The sequence below is a fragment of the Aotus nancymaae genome, unplaced genomic scaffold, assembly GCF_030222135.1.
Source record: "Aotus nancymaae isolate 86718 unplaced genomic scaffold, 86718_ANA_hifiasm-v0.15.2.pri h1tg000030l, whole genome shotgun sequence".
In the NCBI taxonomy this organism is placed as follows: domain Eukaryota; kingdom Metazoa; phylum Chordata; class Mammalia; order Primates; family Aotidae; genus Aotus; species Aotus nancymaae.
The window spans coordinates 5929664-5953420 of record NW_026988443.1 but is presented as its reverse complement, the minus strand read 5'-3'; the positions used below and the strand labels follow the sequence as shown (position 1 = coordinate 5953420).

Genomic DNA, 23757 nt, shown 5'->3' with positions numbered 1-23757 from the left:
AAAAAAAAAGTCATTTTAAGAAGTTTTCTCTGGTTATTAGAATATACTAGTGCTCATGTTTTCAAAGAGACATTCTGTCAATTGACTTATTCTGTGATATACAGTTTTTACCTTTTTCTTGCCTATTTACTATATTATATTTTGTCTTACAGTCTGTAGCCCCAGATACATGACTGCCACCATTAGCTGTGTGATTCTTGGAGATCTTCTGTAAAAATTAATAACGACAATGAGTTTCAAGAAGATGAAGAAGAAGTAGTAGTTACATAAAGATTTCCCAAACACTTTCTTTTAGAGAAAGTGTTTATCATTAAGATAACTTCAAAATAAGAAAAGTGTGTGTTGGGAAACTAAATTATTTAAAAGATAAACTTACATAGGCTCTCTAAATCAAACTTATCTTTTATCTTTACACAGCTATTGCCTCTACACACCCAGACTAAAAGGCTACAAGAAGTAGATTCACAGACCAAACAATAACTTACGTGCATATTGCAGCAAAAGACTAACTTCAAAATACCTAACTCTACCCTACGTTCCCAACCAAAAGTAAGAGACCACTTAAAATGCTACATAACACACTTGCTATTACACTTAAAGCATTACATATTTTAAAGATTTCTGGTTATAGAATCTGTAAATGTTAAAACAGCACAATAAGAAACTGTGGAGTGTGGGATGTTGCATTTAAACAGAACATTGTAGAAGCTGCTTCATTTAGGTAAACAAGAGCTTGGAGAAATAAACACAGTTTTTGATACCATTTTTACTGATAGAAAAATGGTTGAAAAAAATTACAAAGCAAAGAGAAAACTTTTAGATTATGTCTGCATATAAGCAAGCAAATATTAGATATAGTAAGCAACTCTCTCCCAATAATGAAATAACTTCAACAAAGTATACTGAGCCTCAGTATAAAACAGAACAAGAACATTCACTTGTGAAGCATCTAAAATGTACCAGGCAATTCATTTCACATTTTCTTTTCTACATATTATACTAATAAAAATGATGATGATGATGATGGTCACCCCACTTTCTTGTCATTCCAGAATGTTAACAAGAAAATGAACAGATGAGATCCATTGTTTGCTCTCTGTCCAGAATGTCCTCCTCCTAGACTTTCCCATGGCTGGCTCCTTTCATCCTTTAGGTGACAGTTTCAATGTCACATACGGAAACATCTCTGACTACAGAACTCTACTGCCATTCCCATCCCCATGCTAACTACAAACCTCTTCAATAATCTCTAATCTACCTTCTCTGTTTGCTTAATAGGAAGGACATTCAACTTACAGACTAGGTTATTTACTTGTTTTTCTCTTCTTGCTGCTGTAACCTAAGCCTCCATCATCTAAATTCAGTCTCTAACTGCCTAGCAGAGTTAGTGTTCAACAGCAGAAATTCACTCCAGGTCAAAACACTTTAAATACCATGGGAATGTCTCAAGTGTCAAACAACTAGATTCCTAGATTTCTCTAATAATAGTCTGCTGAAACTACATGTTCCCCAAACTAGAAATTCGCATATCCACTCTGACTTTCCCAATCTTTTCTTGATGCTACTGTCATTTTATTGTCCTCCAGGTTTACATGAAGCATCCTCACTACTTATTAAGCCACTGAATACCCCTGTGATCACTTCATCATGCATTAGTGTACCCACTTTCAAGTTTACAAAATGCTTTCCAAATTTTTAGTGCATTTGTTCATTACACATGCCTAAGAGACACATACTATTCCTTTTTATGAAGGTCGTCACTTGACCTTCAAATAGGTTAAATAACTTTTACCAGAAATTCATAGCTAGTGAGTAAAAGCACCATGATAACAACATGTCTTTTGACCAACTTGGTACTGGTATCATGATACAGCAACTGCTTCTAGGAAGCCAGGCCCTTTCATCTCTTTCTATTGTCACCTTAGAATAGTCTTCATTTATCATGAAGTTACTCAATGTTTTCTTTTTTTGAATATGATTTCTACTTAATAAAACACCACTAAACCAAACTATTGTGTTTATAGCTTCACTTATTTACAACTCCCCATGCTTTTGCTTCTTCTGAAATTTTTTGCAGATCTATACTAGACAATCCAAATATGGTAGTACTTTCAAGTCCCAGGCATTATCTTTTCAAGTTTCAAATTGTACAAAACTACAGTACAAACTCTTTCTCTCTGAATCTCATTAGTGTAAGGTCTGTTCTCACCGAGGATAAAATGAAGAAACTGAGGCCAGCACGAAAATAATCCAACGCAAGGGAATTTATTCAGGCTCCCGGACAAGGTTCTGCGGTCCAACAAGAGGCGCCGGAGAAGTCGCGCGGACTCCTCGCGGGCACAGGGTTTTATAGGGAGTGGAGGCGTTTGATTGGCTGTGCCCAAGGTGAGTGAGACAAAATGGTGGGGAGTGGGGCCCGGATGAAACAAAATGGAGGGGAGTGGGACCCGGATGGAGGGGAATGGGGCCCAAATAGGACAAAATAGTAGGCAGGGAGTGGGGCCCAGATAGGACAAAATAGTATCAGGTAGGTCCTGATGGGGCTTTTTTCCCTGGCTCCCGGCAAGGGAAGGAGGCGTGTCCGAGCTCCCCGCAAGGGAAGGAGGCGTGTCCGAACTCCCCGCGAGGGGAGGAGGTGTGTCCGAACTCTCCGCGACGCAGCCAGCCTTACAATTAGCACTTTTACACATCCAGGTAGACCACAGAATCATGCATTTAGCCATATATTGACATGGAACAGTTTTTTTAGTTTCTAGATAAACTTAGCTTTAGAGCCCAAACTGATTCCTTGTGACTTCTAAGCCTTACATTTTTTGTACTATATGATACCAGCTTTTTACACAAATTCTCCAAATTAACAGAATTGTACTATGCAGCAGTGATATACTTTGTACATAATTACTGTACAAATAATGGGCTGATTATGTATCTGTAAGAAAATAATTTTTTTTTGAGACAGAGTCTTGCTTTGTCACCCAGGCTGGAGTGCAGTGGTGCCATCTCAGCTCACTGAAACCTCCATCTTCTGGGTTCAAGTGATTCTCCTGCCTCAGCCTCCTGAGTAGCTGGGATTACAGGTGAACACCACCACACTCTGCTAATTTTTGTATTTTTTTCAGTAGAAACTGGGTTTCACCATGTTGACCAGGCTGGTCTCGAACACCTGACCTCAGGTGATGTGCCTGCCTCGGCCTCCCAAAGTGCTGGGATTACAGGCATGAGCCACCACGCCTGTCCAAAAAATAATTCTTTATGAGTATATTGCAGAGGTGCAAAAGGAAGTGAAAGCATTCTCTTTTATGTTGTAACATCACTGAAAACTTATTTTCTAAAATAGTAACTACAGCAATAACCATAGATAATACCTTGGTGTCCAAATGTGATTGTATCTCTTCCTTTTGTCCTGATTTTACTATGGATGGCATATCTATAAAATGTCATACACAGATACATACATGAGAAAATTTATCACTAAATTGTATGTGAATTTTATATACATATACAAGTTTGTCTACACCCATAAATATTTCAGTGAAACAAAAGTAACAGCAAAAAAAAAAAAAAAAAAGAAAAAAGAATTTAAGGGAATTGAAGAATTGAAGTAGCTTTAAGAAAAAGTTGGTAGAATAAAGACAAAAAATGATTGAAAAGAAGTGAATATTATGTTTGGATCTACAATTTGGTGATTTTCTATTCAAAGTACTTAGTACAAACTCTTTTCAGAGATACTCACTAACTTACCACCTCTAATTTTTTTAATCGAAATTAAATTTTCATTATTTGTGTGCATTTGTGGAGCACCCTCAGTAATACCCATACCATTTTGTCTTTTTCCGTTTGCTTGCTCTGTTGCTTTCTCCTATTAAAAAGAAAAAAACAGCAACTTCAGAAAACATTGTATTTACTTACTCACCCACTCTGTCAGTAAGACAACAAAAATTTACTGTCTATCGAATCATAATCAATATTTGGGGATAAGCTAAAAATATAAATAAAAGTCAGATCCTACCTTATATTTCAGTGAGGTAGAGATATATGAAAAGTGATAAAAACAGAAAAGTATAATCCACGAGTTCTACAACTAAAGGAATAAAGTACAGTACAGGCACAAGGAACAGAACAATCAGTTCTACATGGGAAGCTCAGGAAATACTGCAAAGATAGACCCATATTTTGAAACATAGACCAAGTACACAGTGAGGGTAGGAAAAGTTTCTAGACAGAGAAGCATGCGTAAAAGCAAGACGCATGAAATGACAGGGTAATGAGGGATACCAAAATAATGTGGTAAAAGTGGAACACAGAAGGAATGGAATGGAGATAAAATGGGAGAATCAGGCCAAACCACAGAAAGATATGGCCCACACTAGAGTGTGGCCTTTTCCCATCATGTAATGGGGAACCATTCAAAAGCAGATGAGTTATATATCATTATAAATACATTTTATAAAAGTCACCTTGGCAGCAACAAAAAGATACAGATGAACATGGCATGGGAGGAAATTAGACAAGAGCACTTCAAAATTATGAGTCAGAGAGTGAATTATGGTAATGAGATATAAAAAATGCTATGGGGCCGGGCGCGGTGGCTCACGGCTGTAATGCCAGTACTTTGGGAGGCCGAGGCGGGTGGATCCTGAGGTCAAGAGATCGAAACCATCCTGGTCAACACGGTGAAACCCCATCTCTACTAAAAATACAAAAAATTAGCTGGGCATGGTGGCGCGTGCCTGTAATCCCAGCTACTCAGGAGGCTGAGGCAGGAGAATTGCCTGAACCCAGGAGGCGGAGGTTGCGGTGAGCCGAGATCCCGCCATTGCACTCCAGTCTGGGAACAAGAGCGAAACTCCGTCTCAAAAAAAAAAAAAAATGCTATGCAGGTAGAAAATAAAGAATTTGCAAGTGACTGAATTGATGATTTGAGAAAGAGCTGAAATGTAGAATTTTTCCTGCTTCAACGTTTCAGTGCTACTTACTAGGTGTTATTTCCTAGGAAGGTGAAACCAGATGACAGAGTAGATTACAAAAAGTCAGGAAAGGGTCGGCCGGGCGCGGTGGCTCAAGCCTGTAATCCCAGCACTTTGGGAGGCCGAGGTGGGTGGATCACGAGGTCAAGAGATCGAGACCATCCTGGTCAACATGGTGAAACCCCGTCTCTACTAATACAAAAAATTAGCTGGGCATGGTGGCGCGTGCCTGTAATCCCAGCTACTCAGGAGGCTGAGGCAGGAGAATTGCCTGAACCCAGGAGGCGGAGGTTGCGGTGAGCCGAGATCGCGCCATTGCACTCCAGCCTGGGTAACAAGAGCGAAACTCCGTCTCAAAAAAAAAAAAAAAGTCAGGAAAGGGTCAAAGACAATGTCTTCAGTGTGGGACACAACAAATTTGAGGCACCCAGAAAGTAAGAGTGGATGACCTTACTCAGGAAAAGCATATAATGTGAAGAAAAGGAATATTTTTAAATTATACTAAACTCACAGAATTAAATAATGCAAACCTATACATTTCTCTGAAATTTCTAAAATGAAAGCAAGAAGAGAAAAAAATCTTGAGATTCCAAATTTTAATTACACATTTCAACATTTGTTTCAAGGATATAAAATATACTTTTACTAATATACACAAATATTTATTTCTGAAATATTATGGTAATATGCATTTTAAATTGAATGAAAAGATGTCATTCTAAAACATCAACTCAAGATGCTGCTCAAGTAGGACCCCATATTCACATGAGGAGAGAAAAAAATGACTAAAAATCAAGTCAGGCCAGGCACCATGGCTCACTCCTGTAATCCCAACACTTGTGGAGGCAGAGGTGAGAGGACAGCTTGAGACCAGGTGTTTGAGACCACCTCCCTGGGCAATATAGTAAGACCCCATTCTCTACACAAAAAAATCAAGTCAGCAGAATTCCTAAGTATTAGAGATGCAATAATTTATGTGTAAAGTTTAACAACTATGAATATTAAAGTTAATAAAGCTTCCTGACAATAACATAATGTGTCTTTGTTGCCAGAGACGTTTTTAAAATTAGAAAATCATCTTCTAGAGATAATTGTTGATACTTTCTTAGAAATCTTAACTTTCTTGTAATCCTATGGTAACAGGTAGTTTATTTTAGAAAATCATAAATTTTGGTTGCATTTTGATGTATGCATGTATGTCTATTATGTACTGGTGTTATTAGAAATGAGAATACCTCCAGAGATAATTTCTTAATTTATTTCATTTATTTTAATACTTTTATTTGTTTATTTTTGTGGGTATGTAGTAAGTGTACATATTTATAAGGTACATGAGATGTTTTGATACAAGCATGCAATGTGAAATAAGCACATTATGGAGAATGGAGTAACCATCCTCTCAAGCATTTATCCTGTGAGTTGCAGGCAATCCAATTACATTCTTTGAGGCATTTATTCTGTGAGTTGCAGGCAATCCAATTAAATTCTTTAAGTTATTTAAAAATATACAATTATTATTGACTATACTCACCGTATTGTGCTAACAATGGTAGGTCTTATTCATTCTTTCTATTTTTTGTATCCATTAACCATCCCCAACTTCTGCCAAACCCTATTACCCTTCCCAGCCTCTGATAAACAACCTTCTACTCTCTAAGCCCACAGGTTCAATTGTTTTGATTTTTAGAACCCAGAAATAAGTGAAAACACGCAATGTTTGTTTTGTAAATGATTGGATCTCTTTTTTTCTCTTTTCTTTTTTGAGATGGAGTCTCACTCTGTAGCCAGACTGGAGTGCAGTGGCACAATCTCGGCTCACTGCAACCTTCACCTCCATGCAACCTCCACCTCCAGGGTTCAAGCGATTCTCCAGCCTCAGCCTCCCAAGTAGCACGCCACCACTCCTGGCTAATTCTTGTATTTTTAGTAGAGACAGGGTTTCACCATGTTAGCCAGGATGGTCTTCGTCTCTTGACCTCGTTATCTGCCCACCTGGGCCTCCCAAAATGCTGGTATTACAGGCATGAGCCACTGCGCCAGGCCAGATCTCATTCTTTTTTATGGCTAAATAGTACTGCATTGTGTATCTATCTGTACCACATTTTCTTTATCCATTCATCTGTTGATGGAATCTTAGTTTGCTTCAAATCTTAGCTATTATAAATGGTGTTGCAACAAATATAGAAGTGCAGATATCTCTTTGATATACTGATTCCCTTTCTTTTGGATATGTACACAGCAGTGGGATTGCTGGATCAGATTGTAGCTCAATTTTTAGTTTTTTGAGGCATGTCTGAACCGTTCTAACCATAGTGGTTGTACTAATTTACATTCCCATCCATAGTGTACAAGGGTTCCCTTTTCTTCACATCCTCACCATCATTTCTTGTTGCCTATCTTGAGGATATAAGCCATTTGAGCTGAGGCAAGATAATATCTCATTGTAGTTTTCATTTGCATTTCTCTGTGATCAATGATGTTGAGTACCTTTTAATATGCCTGTTTTCCATTTGTATGTCTTCTTTTGAAAAACATCTGTTCAAATCTTTTGCCCATTTTTTTATTGGATTATTAGATTTTTTTCTATAGAGTTGTTTGAGCTTCTTACATATTCTGGTTATTAATCCCTTGTCAGATGGGTAGTTTGCAAATATTTTCTCCTATTCTGTGGATTGTCTCTTCATTTTGTTGGACTGCATCCTTTGCTGTGCAGAAGTTGTTTAATTTCATGTGATCACATTTGTCCATTTTTGCTTTTGTTGCCTGTGCTTGTTGGGGTATTGTTCAAGAAATTTTTACTTAAATTATTGTCCTAGCGATTTCCCCAATGTTTTCTTGTACTAATTTCATAGTTTGAGGTCTTAAATTTAAGTCTTTAATCTATTTTTATTTGGCTTTGGTATATGATGAGAGAAAGGAATCTAGGCCAGGTGCGGCAGGCTCATGCCCATAAATCCCAAGACTTTGGGAGGCTGAGGCAGGCGGATTACCTGAGGTCAGGAGACTGAGACCAGCCTGGCCAACATGGCGAAACCCCTACTCTACTAAAAATACGAAAATTAGCCAGGCATAGTGGTGGGTGCCTGTAATCTCAGCTACTTGGGAGGCTGAGGCAGGAGAATCACTTGAACCTGGAAGGCAGAGGTTGCAGTGAGCCAAGATCGCGCCACTGCACTCAGCATGGGTGACAGATCCAGACTCTGTCTCAAAAAAAAAAAAAAAAGACATAGGGGTCTAGTTTCATTCTTCTGTATATAGATATTCAATTTTCCCAGCATCATTTATTGAAGAGACTGTCTTTTCCTCCAGTGTATGTTCTTGGCACCTTTTTCAAAAATATGTTCACTGTAGGTATGTGGCTGTGTTTCTGGGTTTTCTATTCTGTTGCATTTGTCAATGTGTCTGCTTTTATGCCAGTAACATGCTGCTTTGGTTACTATAGCTCTGTATTATAATTTAAAGTCAGGTAATATGATTTCTCCAGATTTCTTATTTTTGTATAGGAGAGCTTTGGCTACTCTGGGTCTTTTGTGGTTCCATATAAATTTTTGGATAATTTTTTTCTATTTCTATAAAGAATGTAATTTATATTTTTATGAGATTGCGTTGAATCTGTAGATTCTTTGGGGTAGTATGAAACTTTTAACAATACTGATTCTTCCAATTCATGAACATAGAATATTTTTCCATTTTTTGGTGTTCTATTCCATTTCTTTAGCAATGTTTTATACATTTCATTGTAGAGATCTTTCACTTCTTGGGTTAAGTTAGTTCCTAGGTATTTAACTTTACATGTGGCTGTTGTAAATTTCTTTTTCACATTGTTCATTGTTGGCATCTAGAAATGCTACCAATGTTTGTACGTTCATCTTGTATCCTGCCACTTTACTGAATTCATTTATCAGTTCCAATAGTTGACTTGTGGATTCTTTAGGTTTTGTCAAATATAAGATCATATCATCTACAAATAAGGATAATTTGACTTTCTCCTTTCCAATTTCGATGTCCCTTATATCTTTGTCTTGTCTGATTGCTCTGGCTAGAACTTCCAGTACTATGTGGAATAACAGTGGTGACAGAGGGCATCCTTGTTGTGTCCCACATCTTAAAGGAAATGCAAATTTGGGTTCCCCATTCAGTATGATACTAGCTGTGGGTCTGTCATATATGGCTTTTATGATTGAAGTATGCTCCTTCCATATCCAGTTGAGGATTTTTACCATGACGGGATGTTGAATTTTATCAAATGCATTTTTTTGGCATCAATTAAAATTATCATATGATTTTTATCCTTCATTCTGTTGATATATCACATTGATTCATTTGCATATGTTGAACCATCCTTGCCTTGCATCCCAGGGATGAATCCCACTTGGTTGTGATAATCTTTCCAATGTATTATTGAATTAAGTTTGCAAATATTCCATTGAGGATTTTTGCATAAATACTCATCAGAGATATTGGCCTGTAGTTTTGTTTTTTGATGTATCTTTGTTTGGTTTTGGTATTAGGGTAATACTTTTCTCATAGAATGAGTTTGGAAATTTTCTGTCTTCTTCTATTTTTTAGAATAGTTTGAGCAGGATTGGTATTATTTCTTCCTTAAATGTTTGGTAGAATTCAGCACTGAAGCCATCTGGTCCCAGGCTTATCTTTACTGGAAGACTTTTTATTACAGCTTCAATCTTATTACCTGTTATTGGTCTGTTAATGTTTTATATTTCTTTCTGATTCAGTCTTGGTAAGTTGTACATATCTAGGAATTTGTCTATCACTTCTAGATTTTCTAATTTATTGGCATATAGTTGCTCACAGTAGTCACTAATAATCCTTTGAATTTCTGCAGTATCAGTTTTCATGCCTTCCTTTTCATTTTTGGTTTTATTTATTTGGGTCTTCTTTTTTTCATAGTGTGGCTAATGGTTTGTCAATCTTTTTAACTTTAAAAAAAATCAACTTTTGTTTCATTGATCTTTTGTGTTTTTTTATTTTAATTTCATTTATTTCTGCTGTGATCCTTGTTATTTATTTTCTTCTATAAGCTTTGGGTTTGATTTGCTCTTGGTTTTCTAATTCTTAAGATGCATTATTAGGTTTTTTATTTGAAGTTTTTTCTTATTTTGGATGTAGGCACTTGTACCAGTTCCCTCTGAGTACTGTTTTTGCTGTACCCTATAGGTTTCTTGCATGTTGTGTTTTCATTATCATTCATTTCAAGAAATTTTTTAATTTCCTTCTTAATTTCTTCATTGACCCACTAGTCATTCAGGAGCATATTATTGAGTTTCCATGTGCTTCTACAGTTTCCCAAACTCTTCTTGTTTAGTTTTATTCCATGTGGTCAGAGAAGATGTTTGACATTATTTAAATTTTTTAATGTTTTAGGCTTGTTTTGTGACCTAACATAGTCTATCCTCAAGAATGATTATTGATTTTTCCGTCTGGAAGATCTGTCTGATGCTGAATGTGAGTTGTTGAAGTCTCCAGCTATTATTATATTGAGGTCTATCTCTGTAGCTCTAATAATATTTTTTCATATAGTGGGGTTGTCCAATGTTGAGTGTATTATATCCTCTTGCTGAATTAACCCTTTTATCATTATATAGTGACCCTCTTTGTCTCTTCTTATAGTTTCTGTATTGAAATATATTTTTTTCCGATGTAAGTATAGTGATTCCTGCTCTTTTTTGATTTCCATTGGCGTAGAATATCTTCTTCCATACCTTTATTTTCAGTCTATGTGGACTTTAAAGGTAAATTAAGTGTGTTTATTAAAGGCAACAGATCAGTGGGTCTTGTTTTTTCACTCATTCAGCCAGTTTATATCTTTTGATTGGAAAGTTTACTCCATTTACAGTCAGTGTTACTATTGATAAGTAAGGACTTAACTCCTGCCATTTTGTTATTTATTTTCTGTTTCTTTTGTGGTCTTCTCTTCCTTGTTACTTTCCTTCCTGTCTTCCTCTAAATGTTACTATTGGTAAGTAAGGACTTGACTTACTGCCATTTTGTTATTTATTTTCTGTTTCTTTTGTGGTCTTCTCTTCCTTGTTACTTTCCTTCCTGTCTTCCTCTAAATGTTACTATTGGTAAGTAAGGACTTGACTACTGCCATTTTGTTATTTGTTTTCTGTTTCTTTTGTGGTCTTCTCTTCCTTGTTACTTTCCTTCCTGCCTTCCTCTAGTGAAGGTAATTTTCTCTGGTGATATGATTTAGTTTCCAGCTTTTTATTTTTTGTGAACCCACTGTTCTTTTGGTTTGAGCTTTGAGGCTTACGAATACTATCTTAGAACCCATTATTTAAGGTGATAACAACTTAACACTATTTACATAAACAAGCAAAAAGAAACCTAATAAAAACTATACTTTAACTTCAACTGCCCATTTTTTGACTTTTTCTTGTTTCTATTTCTTTCTTATAGTACTATGTCTTGAAAAACTGTCATAGTTATTATTTTTCTTTGGTTCAACTTTTTATCCTTCTACTTAAGATATGAGTAGTTTATATACCACAACTATAGTACTGTAATAGTCTATGTTTTTCTGTGTACTTATTATTAACAGTGAGTTTTATACCTTTAGATGATTTCTTATTGCTCATTAACATCCTTTTGTTTCAAACTAAAGAATTCCCTTTAGAAGTTCTTGTATGATAGGTCTGGTGTTGATAAAATCCCTCAGCTTTTTGTTTGTCTGGAACCTCTTTATTTCTCCTTCATGTTAGTAAAATATTGTTGCCAGATATACTATTTTAGGGTAAGAGTTTTTTACTTCAGCACGTTAAATATGTCATGCCACTCTCTCATGGCTTGTAAGGAGGTTTCCTCTGAAAAATCAGATTCCAGATGCATTTCAGCTCCATTGTCTGTTGTTTCTTTTCTCTTCCTGCTTTTAGAATCCTTTATGGCCTTTGGCAGTTTGATTATTAAATTGCCTTGAGGTAGGCTTCTTTGGGTTAAATCTGCTTGATGTTCTATAACCTTCTTATATTTGGATACTAATATCTTTCTCTAGGTTTAAGAAGTTCTCTGTTACTATCTCTTTGGAAAAAACTCTTTTTTTTTTGAAATGGAGTCTCACTCTGTTGCCCAAGCTGGACTGCAGTGGTGCAATCTCAGCTCACTGCAACCTCCACCTCCCAGGTTCAAGTGATTCTTATACCTCAGCCTCCTGAGTAGCTGGGACTACAGCTGTGTGTCACCATGCCTGGCTAATTTTTGTATTTTTAGTAGAGACGGGGTTTCACCATGTTGACCAGGCTGGTCTCGAACTTTTGACCTCCTGCCTTGATCCACCTGCCTTGGCCTCCAAAAGTGCTGGGATGACAGGCATGAGTCACCATGTCCAGCCTTTATTTGTTGAAAAAGATGAAATTCAGTTTTTATAAGACTGCCTGTAATAAAGATGAACATTAGTGGTTTATTAGGGCTATAGGCAGATCTGTCAAATTGCCACATCTCTGCCAGCTGCCTGTGAGGTTCATGAGTAGTGACAACTGAGTGGCCGAGAGAGCAGCAGGTGCTGCAGGAACAGGTGCTTCCTCACTGGTCACTCTATCTTGAAGCCCATGTCTCAAGGCTGAGAAATCCAGAGTGAGTTTCTGCTGGCTCAATCTCTCATCCCTTTTGTTGGGCTTACATCTTGCTGTTCACTGCACGTACTGGGATTCCTGAGTAAATCTGGTGTTGCAGCACCATCTCTTTCTGTTGGTTTGTCTTAGTTGTCCAGAGGCCATCATTGTCTTGCCTATATGCCTCTTTACTCAAATATATACATATGTCCAAAGAAGAGTTTAAACAAATATAAAATCTTTGATTTTAAACAAATAAAAAAATCTAATTGTATTTTTTCAGCTCCAGAATTTTTGCCTGATTCTTTTAAATTATTTCAGTCTCTTTGCTGAATTTATGTGATCGAATTCAGAAATCCTTCTCTCTGTTATCTTGAATCTTCCTCAATACAGCTATTTTGAATTATCTGTCTGAAAGGTCACATATCTCTGTTTCTTCTGGAATGGTCCTTGGTACCTTATTTAGTTCATCTGGTGAGGTCATATTTTCCTGAATCAAGCTGATTCTAGTATATGTTCTTCAGTGTCCGGGCATTGAAGGTTTAGGTGTTTATTGTAGTCTTCACTGTCTGGGTTCATTTGTAGCCATCCTTCTTGGGAAAGATTTCTAGATATTTGAAAGGACTTGGGTGTTGTAATCTAAGCTGTATCTGCTTTAGGGAGCACCCCAAGCCCAGTAAGGCTGTGATTCTTGCATACTCATAAAGGTATCATCCTGATGGTCTTGAAGAATTCTCTTGACTACCAGGCATAGACTCTTGTTCTCTTCCCTTACTTTTTTCCAAATATATAGACTCTCTCTCTTTGTTCTAAGCCACCTAAAGCTGGGGGTGCAGTGACACAGGCACCCCTGTGGCCACCGCCACTATAACTGCACTGGGTCAGACCTGAAGCCAGCACAGTACTTAACTTAGTCTCACCCAAGGCCTGCTGTAACCACTCCATGGCTACTGCCTGTGTTCACTCAAGGCTCTGGAATTCTACAATCAACAGGTGACAAAGCCACCCAGGCCTGTGTCCTCCATTTAAAGGCAGTGAAGTCTCTCAAGCCCCAGGTGGGTCCAGAAGTGCTGTCCAGGAGTCAGCAACTAGAGTCAAACCTTTAGAAGTCTACCTGGTATTCTACTGTACTACAGGTGAGCTGGCAGTCAAACTACATGATGACATCCTTCCCAATTTTCCTTTTCCTTTCCAAAGGGAGAGGAGCCTTATCCCATAACCACCACCACCTCAGGCCATGAGAAGTACCACCAGATTACTGTCTATGTTCTCCTAAGGCCCAAAGTCTCCCAAGTCAGCTTGTCATAAATGCTGCCTGGCCTGCGACTCAGCCTTCAGGGGCATGGGCTCCCCTCTGGACCACAGCATGTCCAAAACTGTCATCCAAGAGTCAAATCTTAGAATCAGGGACTTTCAAGAGCCTACTTGGTGCTTTACCCCTGCCCCCCCAACCCCATGGCCATGCTGATACCTAAGGTGCGAGACAAAGTCCCCTTTATTTTTCCTTCTGCTAAGATTTTGCCCCATTGCTACCATAGCTGGTTATGTGCTATCTCACCTGAGGTCAGCAAGTCACAGAGGCTCACCCAAGGCCTTTGACCTGAGTATCACTGCTGGTTATTAAGGGCCTAAGAGCCCTTCAGTTAGCAGGTGAGGAATGCTGCCAGTCCAGGACTGAGTTCTTTCCTTCAAGGCAGCAGGTTCCCTTTTGGCCCAGGGTATGTCCAGAAATGTCATCAGAGAGCCAGGGCCTGGAATGGGGGCCTCACAACTCTTACCAGTGCCCTACCTTGCTGCTGTGGCTCAGCTGGTATCTTAAATGTAAAAGTCCTCCCTGTTCTTTCCTCAAGCAGAAGAAAGGGGCCTTTTGGAACTGTGAGCTGTGCAGCCTGAGGTTAGGGGAGGGTTGATGCCAACACTCCTTTGGCTACCCCAGCTGATGTCCTCAATATGGTATATCCTCCCCATCCAGTTTGTTATCTCTTGGCCTAATTCGGCACTAGGACTCACCTGTGAGTTGCAGTCCTTATGGCCTAGACTGGCTTTTGAGTTTACTTGGATACACAGAGTACTGTAGCCATCAGTGGCAAGGTTTCAGGCACTCAAGTTCAGACCACTGGGCCTGGTGATTTTCCTCCTGCCAGGGCTGGTTTAAATGCTCCCTCCATAATTGGACATCAGCTGAGTTTGGTCTAATTTTCCTTTTTTCTCTAACAGAACAGCACTGAGTTCACTGCCTCGTGTTTGCTGTGTTCTCCCTCCCCCAGCACCCAAAGAGACTCTCCACACTATGTCAGTCTGCTGGGAATGGGGGAGGGGTGATGTCAGCCATTCAGGACTTTAAAAAAATTTCTTCAGTGCCTCTTTCAGTGATATGAAGTTAAAAGTAGGTACTGTGAGTGCTCACCTTATTTTTGGTTCTTATGAATAAAGGTGTTTTTTCCTACGTAGATAGTTGTGGACTTGGTATCCTTGTGGCAGGGGCGGGGGATTCATCTTCTTCCCTGAATTTATTTCTTTAAGAGGATTGTACCTTGAAATTTATTTTCTCATTGAATGGATAAAGTTAAGAACCCTTTTTATATAACCAGAAATGTTAACTAATGAAAAGATTAAATATAATGTATTTATTTCTTTTCTTTCTTTATTCTTAGAAACATCTAAAACAGCTATCCAGATTATATGAAAGAGTAAGATAAATTAGTTAAGTCATGGATATGCCAAACACTAAGTTAGAAAAGTTAAACAAGAAGCAAGAGTCAAAAATTAAGAATTCATAATATGAACTCACAGGTTTGACTTTAAAAAGAAAAAAAAATTCATAATAAATCTGATAAGGCCTAAAACAGATTTCACTGTGCATTATTTATAAACACAGTTCCTACTAGATAAAATATAAGACATAACTTTGCTAAATTCAAAGATGTGAGGATAAAAATTTCTTTTTTAAAAATTGATACATAATAGATGTACATATTTTTTAAGTAAATGTGATAATTTGATGCAGTCATATAATCAAATCACCTTAGTTATATTTTCTTTTAAATGTACAGTAGATTAATGTTAACTATAGCACCCTTAAATTTTCCTTCAGTTCTTCATAAAAATCAGCTATAATATATTCAGAGGAATCTCAGCAATTTTTTTTCATTATCTGTCTTTCTTTTCTTAATTTACATTTAAAATAATTCCTATTATATTTTATAATGTAAAGAGTTCCTGCTCTCATTAAATCCCAGTTTGTGATGTGTTTTTACAATAATCTGACTCAACTTGACTTTACTCAATCTTTACATTTATCTTGCCTCTCTTTAATAAATTCTTCCCCTTCTCATGCCAGTTAGAATGGTGATGATTAAAAAATCAGGAGACAACAGATGCTGGAGAGGATGTGGAGAAGTAGGATGCTTTTACACTGTTAGTGGGAGTGTAAATCAGTTCACATTCACCCATGGTAGAAGACAGTGTAGCAATTCCTCAAAGATCTAGAACTAGAACTACCATTTGACCCAGCAATCAAAGTCTTTGGTATATACCCAAAGACTTATAAATCATTCTGTTATAAAGACACATGGACACATATGTTTATTGCAGCACTGTTCACGATAGAAAATACTTGGAACCAACCCAAATGTCCATCAGTGATAGACAGGATAAAGAAAACGTGGCATATATACCCATGGAATACTATACAGCCATTAAAAAAGATGAGTTCATGTCCTTTGCAGGGATGTGGATGAAGCTAGAAACCATCATTCTCGCAAAATGACACAAGAACAGAAAACCTAACACTGCATATTCTCACTCATAAGTGGGTATCGAACAGTGAGAACACATGGACACAGGAAGGGAAACATCACACACTGGGGTCTGTTGGGGAGTGGAGGGCTAGGGAAGGGATAGGAGAGAGGTGGTGGGGGCTAGGGGAGGGATAGCATTGGGAGAACTACCTAATGTAGATGATGGGGTGATGGATGCAACAAACCACCATGGCATGTGTATATCTATGTAACAAATCTGCATGTTCTGCACATGTACCCCAGAAAGTAAAGTATAATAATAATAATTTTAAAATAAATAAACAAATTCTTCCCCTTCATCCCCCTCTTCAGCTTCACATTTGTTAAGCTGCAGTAGTGAGTTACTTTCTAATTCTTTCCTGTGTTTCTATTCTGTTTCTCATAAAGCTAAGGACAAATGATGTATAAATTCACCTCTTTCCAGGAAACAGAGAAAAAAAGAATAAATCTTGTAGGGCAATGATAGGTGAATAAAAGCCTCACATAGTTACTAAGTAGAAAGCTACACTAAGTATGCTTCAGTGAAGACACACACACACACATGGATTGAAAGAAGAGACGCTGTAGAGAATGTGTTCTATGAGGAAAAACATAGGTTGAGATAAATCATTTTTAAAAGACTGGGGAGGAGGGAGAAAGAAAGAAACAAACAAAAAGATATAACTTGACCAGTCAATCAAGTATGAGCTTGAAAGAAAGCCAAGAAAAAAAGCCAAAGCCAAAGAAGAGAAAGAGAAACATCACATACAGTAAGGTACGTGGAGAAATATAGATGTATAACAGAAACTTTGGTTCATAGTGTATTTCTAATAATACTGCGTAGCATTTATAATAGTTTTTGGTAAACATTTCTGTGACACAGAATTGAATTTCATACTGTAAAACAAGATATTCAGCGTATACCGCTTCCTAAAAGCTGGAACAGTATTACCTCAGAGAAAGAAAAATGGAAAAAGAAATATTCCATCAACATTCCACTTGGAGAGAAAATACTAATCAGAATTCTAAACAGTAATATATGGATTGAAAAGATATATTTAGTAGAATATGGGTTGGGGCTTTTAAAAAGTTTAAATACTTTATATCTAAAATCTTAATTTATTCTTACAGCTGGAAGGCACTAGAAAATATATTAACACTTTAACCCTCTTTCCTATTGTTGATACATTTCTAATTTACTTTCTTCTTATTTATGACACATTTTCTCAACATAACACATCTGAGTTTATACATCCTAAATATAAAAGGGAATATACATTTAGGCCATATCTTATAAATGAATGGATTTAATTATTAGATATGTTTGGCATATTATATTACTGCTAACATTCCATTATATAGAAATGCATTTGTCTGTTCATTTGTGGTACTCCAGGATACAAAAAATAATTCCCTAACCTCCAGGAGCTCATAGTAATAAAGGAGTTTTAAAATGATTATTTAATAAATACAAAAACTTCTGAAATTTGAAATCTTAGTATGTGATGTAAGGATTTTATTTGGATATTTTTAAGAACTACGATATAAATAATTCTGAAATTAAATCACACTATATGGTTATTAAGAGTCTCTGCTTCTAGAACTGGTTATTTGGACAAAACAACTATTCTTCAATTAGGGGAAGAGTTTTAAATATATTCTTAATGAAATGACATAGAAAACACAGTGGAATCTCATTGGAATACAGATTTTGAGAAAGAAAATTTAAATTTCTACATTTTCACAATCTTTTTAAAATCAGAGGCAGGTTCTCGCTAAGTTGCCCAGGCTGGGATCAGGCTCCTGGGCTCAAGCAATTCTGCCACCTCGGCCTCCTGAGTAGCTTGGACTGCAGGCATGCACCACCATACCCAGCTAAATTTTCACGATGGCTAATATTATTTTAGTCTAGCTACATAACCAAATATGGAAATAGGAAAAAACTCACCCCTAAAAACTATATATATAATACTAAAATAATGTGTTTAAGAAAGAAAAGTATATGCTATCTGTTGTACAGTTTTTGAACCAAAAGGCATCAAGGAGATTCCATGATTACTATAATAAGTAATTATATCCATTAAAGGTTTATTTCAGCATAAATATTAAAAAGCCATCTTAGTATAACTTAAAAGTCATGCATAAGAATATTTATTCAAATCAACCTTGACCAAATTTCAAATTTGCTGTTATGAAAAAGCTTTGCTTAATACAATTTTCCTGTCACTGTGTATTTTCCAGCCCATTCTTTTTTCACTCCCACTCCCTTTACGTATTTACCAAGTCTTTGTTATTTATCAAAGTAAAAAATGTTCAAAAATGTTTAGTCATGTTTCTGTAAAATGGTTTTTCTCTGATGAACTTTCCACAACCAATATAAAAGGATTATAGGTAGATTACTACTAAATTTTAAGAGTAAATGTTATAGAAAATTAGATTCAGAATGAGAAAATTAATTTTGCAAGAGACCTCCTTACCTCAGTATCAAAATCAGAGTCTTCATTAGCTGACGTAGATCGTGAGTGATCAATAGATAGTTTATTGCAAAGCCTTTAGAATAAAAATATACAATAAAAATGAGTGTGTTCATTTCTTTAAGTAATTTGCAGGTTCATACCTGGGTACCCTCCCAAAACCAAACAAACAAACAAAAAAGCAAATCTGGTGAAAAGTCAACTATCTGTATTTAAATAATGTCTCAATATAATTATATTTTGGCCTCTGTTGTGGAAAAGATCTTAATTACCTATTTCTACTTCCTCCTCTCCCAAGCTATAGAACAGTCCATGAAGACTCACCCACAGTTCCATAACAAATCATGACAGTCAATACATTGGTAGAGCCTGAGAAGAATTGGGCTTCACAAATTCTATGTCCTGGAGGCAGAACTTAAAATCCAAGTAATGGCTGACATAATCTTTGTTACCTGAACTGGAAGAAACCCGATAACCTAAAATAAGGTAAAAAGGTCCACTGTCCCTTCTCCATGATCTATCTCTGGTTCAAAGACTAATCTGTGTCACTTAAAAATGGCAGTCCTGATTCTTCTGCTTGGAAACCACTTAAGCAGGCCCCCATTGCTTCCCCTTTTTCTAAAATAGTGCAGAATCTTCCCTCAAACTTCTAAAATACTTGAAAGTTAAATGTATGGATTTCAAAGGACAAATGTATATATTGTTATTAAAAATACTCTTCCCAGAAATATTAAAACTTAATTATAAAATCTATTTTCCCTAGATAGACTCTGCCCTATTCAGGGCCACATAAAGTACTAAGCTCTTGAAAACCTCCATAGACAGTCAGATACCAAAGGAGAGAAACTTCTTGAAAAACAGAGTCCTCTTAGTTGTATCTCTATTTCCCTAAGTAGTAGCTAAATATCTTTCTTCCTATGGGCTCCCACTTCCACATCCCTCTTCTGCAAGGCTCTATGGCAGTCTCCTACCTTTAAATCTTCAGCCAGTAAAAGCACACATTACTAAAAGAGTGGACTCAAATGACCAAGCGTCAGAGCTCTCTATTTTACTGCTGCTAGAAAGAAAGCTAAATGGAATTTCAGTCATCTTCCCCCAGCATAGGCTTGTTATCAACTACCAAACTGAAGGTACATGACTGATTTGTCAGACAATCCTACCCCAGCCCTACCCTACATGGAAATGGGAAGGACAATCAGTGAATTGGGAAAAGAGGCAGAGGTTAGAGAATATGTGTTCTGGTGCACAGATCTATATAGTTCAGGAAACTTCAGTCCTCTAGTACTGGAGGGACTCTGAGCCATCCCTCTATAAGGTGGGGTGGAAGTAGATAATACCACAATTCAATCTGCTAGAGAGACTCTTCCCAATAGCTCAAACTCTTTTAACATCTTTCAATAGAAACTTTGAAGTTGGTCAGTCACTGTAATTAAACAATCAAAACAGCAGTAACCTATTCAGGATTCCTTTGAACCACCTACGTAAATATGCATTTCTAGATAGCTCCCAACATCCTGTCTTCTTCATTCCTATAATTTATCTTTATGAAACTTGCCATAAACCCCAATATTCACTTCTCTTTTCTAAAACCCTTATTCCTATCTAGCCTAGTGTTATTTCTCTTCAAACTTGACCTTCCCCTACTAACTTAATTCTTCTCTTCCATTGGGTTCCCAGCTAATTCCCTTCCTAGGCTCATCCACTGTGTTCACTAAACCCACTTTCCCTTTCTATTATTAAAACACTCACCAACTGATGGTAAAGAAGGAAGAGTAACAGGCTTTGAAATGAGTTCAGATCTCATTTCTGCCACTTCCTGTATACAAATAAGTCACCTTAATCTCTTTTAGTTTCAGATCTCCATCTGAACAACCACATAACCAGAATGTTAAACACAGGTTGAAGTGCTAGAGAGTATTTTGATTAGTCACTAAGATTCCTTAAAATCCTGAAATTGTGTATGCTTTTGATTCTATCTATACAAAAATGTGAAATACTTAGCTGCCAGAAATGGAAAAACTAGAACAAAATCAACACTACAGAAAGCAGAGAAGAAAGTTAACAACTAAAGAAAAAAATTATGGAAAAGTCATGGAAAAAGAAAAAATACTCTTTAAAAGGCACCTGGAATTAGGGTAGTGTCTTAAAGGGAAAACTAAACTAGGGAGTCAATAAGTAGAGAAATCAATTATAAATAGCCTCTATTTAAATGCTAAATATAACTAACATAATAAGTAAATGTAACACAAATATCCTTCACTTAGAAAAAAATAATTCCTCTTTAGGACGAGGCTGGTCTTGCTTATGTAAAACCTATGCTCTTGTGGCCATAGCTAAGTGAGATCTGCCCTAAAATCTTTGATGGTAAAAACAAGATACTGATTACCACTGAAATTGCCACTGAAATATACTAGAAAAAACTCTTAGACTAACAAGGCTTCTGAGAAAAACTATAAATCAGAGTTAACTAAATTTGACTTTCTGAATTGATCTGGTCTGGACCTATACCTTGATTCTAGTGCTGTACAGGTCTCTGCCAATCTATGCAGAGGGGCAAGAGAAGGGATTTGGGAGTGAGGCAGGCTGCCAGTCAAATCATGATCAGCTACTTTTGACTATGGGGACATGGGCCAATTAATCAACCTCTCTGACCACAGTTGGCTAACTAGGAAAAAGTAGGTTATAATAACAGAGAACCTTTCAAAACTGCTGTGATAACTATATGAGATGAGATGAGATAAGCACGTAAAATAGTGTCTACCCCAGAATACAACACTCAACAGATGTTAGTTTCTTTTCTCTATATTGCCTTAGGTAACATATATTTTTAAAAGCTTTAAGTCTTACCTTTTTACAGGATTTTCAGGAATCTCATCCACTATTAAAGAAAAAAAGAATACATTTTAAGTCAACAATGGAAAAACACAGAATATTTAAAGCCTTGATAAGAGGGTCCAGTGGTGTATATGTGTAATCCCAACTACTCAGGAGGCTGAGGCCAGAGAATCACTTGAGGAGCTCAGGAGTTTGAGACCAGCCTGGGAAGCATAGTGAGACTCTGCCTTCATTAAAAGAAATCATGTATACTTTCGTGCATGCTTTAGATCTTTTTTTTCACAAAGTATTCCTTTAGGACCATACCTTGAGAATTAATATTAATTATACTATTGGTAGGCAATTACTACATTAAGAATTCTTACTTCTCCTCCTTTGTATCAGTCAAATGCAAAAGAAAATGGGATTTGGCAAAATGTGAAACCTACAAGTGAATTGCTGTGTACAATAATCATAATCCTAACCAAACGCTGTCAGACTGACTAGCATTACTAGCAAACAGAGTCAAACTTCAAGAGCATACTCTCTGAACTAATGAATTAGTAGCACTTGGAACAGAATATACAGTAAGGCTCCCTTATCCATGATATGTGTGAAAAAACACACTCAACATATTTTTCCTCGGCGCTCACACCACAACCACCACCAACACAGACCAAATGTTGAGGGTCACTACCAATAAGCAAGCAATCATTTCTGCAGTAGACACCAGCTGGGTGACCTCTAATTCCATTCCCATGTTGTCTAGCTAGAAATAGTGTCAGATCCCACAGTAGAAGGCTCAGTCCCCAAGGCTCCCCCATCCCCACACCAGACACAAGCCTGGACCTTCAGAACTCCTGATCAACCATCTTCAAGGTTCTCACAATTCCCACTTTAGGTTTGTTTAATTTGCTAGAGTAGTTCACAGAACTCAGGGAACCACTTATTTACATTTCTTGGTTATTTTAAGAATGAAAAAAAGGATACAGATAAAGAATTACATAGGGCAAGGCATAGGAGAAGAAGTGCAGAGTTTCAGACCCTCCAAGGGTACACCACCCTCCAGGAACCTGCACATACTCACCTATCTGGAAGCTCTCTGAACCCAGTCCTTTTGGGTTTTTATAAAAATTTTACTACATAGCCATGACTGATTAAATCATTCATCATTGGTGATCAACTTAAGCTTTGTCCCCCTACCTTTTCCCATGAGATTAAAGGGTTAGAGGGTGAGGCTGAAAGTTCTAACCCTCTCATCATGCCTTGGTCTTTCTGGTGACAAGCCCCCATCCTGAAGCTCATTAGGGGCTGCCAGCCATAATGAATCATTCACATACAAAGAGACACCACTTTGGAGGTTCTAAGGATTTCAGGAGTTGTTTGCCAAGAAAAGCGTTCAAAGATCAAATATATATTCACAGTATCACATCTGTGGTTTTGCTTTCTGTGGTTTTAGTCACCCATGGTCACCTGATAGTTTGGCTATGTCCCCACCCAAATCTTATCTTGAATTGTAGTTCCCATAATCCGCATGTGTCATGGGAGGTACTCTGTGGGAGGTAATTGAATCATGGAGGGGAGTTATCATGCTGTTCTCATGAGAGTGAGTGAGTTCTCACAAAATCTGATGGCTTTATAATGCGCTTTTTCTACCCTTTGCTCTGTACTTCTTGCTCTCACCATGTGAAAAAGGAAGTGTTTGCTTCCCCTTTCACCATGAGTGCAAGTTTCCTGAGCCTTCCACAGTGGAACCATGAGTCAATTAAACCTCTTTCCTTTATAAATTACCCATTCTTGGGTATGTCTTCATTAGCAGTGTGAGAACAAACTAATACATCACCCATGGTCCAGAAATGTTAAATGGAAAATTCCAGCAATAAGCAATTCATAAGTTTTATATTGTGTGTTGAGTGGCATGATAGACTCTCCAGCCTTCCCACTCCATCCCACCCAGGACATGAATCATCCCTTTGTCTAGTGTATCTATGCCGTATATGCTATGTGCACATCAGTCACTGACTTCATCTCCTCCTGACATCCAACCAACAACATCAACAAGGCTCAGTAATCCAGGATTACCAGAAGCAGATGGTCCTCCTTCTGAAGGTTAATAGTAGCCTAAGACTACATCACAATATCATTCATCTCA

General features: G+C 37.2%; 1 protein-coding gene across 1 annotated transcript; it reads right to left on the bottom strand.

Annotated features, from left to right (window-relative positions):
• Positions 1–61: 61 nt before the first annotated feature.
• LOC135277193 (putative ankyrin repeat domain-containing protein 26-like protein) lies at positions 62–23400 on the bottom strand. The gene is made up of 6 exons (XM_064382930.1): positions 23397–23400; positions 21639–21669; positions 18795–18867; positions 3820–3859; positions 3366–3427; positions 62–208 (listed from the first exon to the last, which is right to left on the bottom strand). Exons 1-6 carry the CDS (start codon positions 23398–23400, stop codon positions 62–64), a joined length of 357 nt encoding a protein of 118 aa, XP_064239000.1.
• Positions 23401–23757: the final 357 nt, after the last annotated feature.

Bases quoted from the DNA above. Each gene is read 5' to 3' on its own strand.
- LOC135277193 (XM_064382930.1), bottom strand. The intron at 3,860-18,794 runs GTAAGGAGGTCT...TCTTTTTAATAG, and splicing joins ACTCTGATTTTGATACTGAG to GAGAAAGCAACAGAGCAAGC. The intron at 3,428-3,819 runs GTATGGGTATTA...GACATTTTATAG, and splicing joins AAACGGAAAAAGACAAAATG to ATATGCCATCCATAGTAAAA.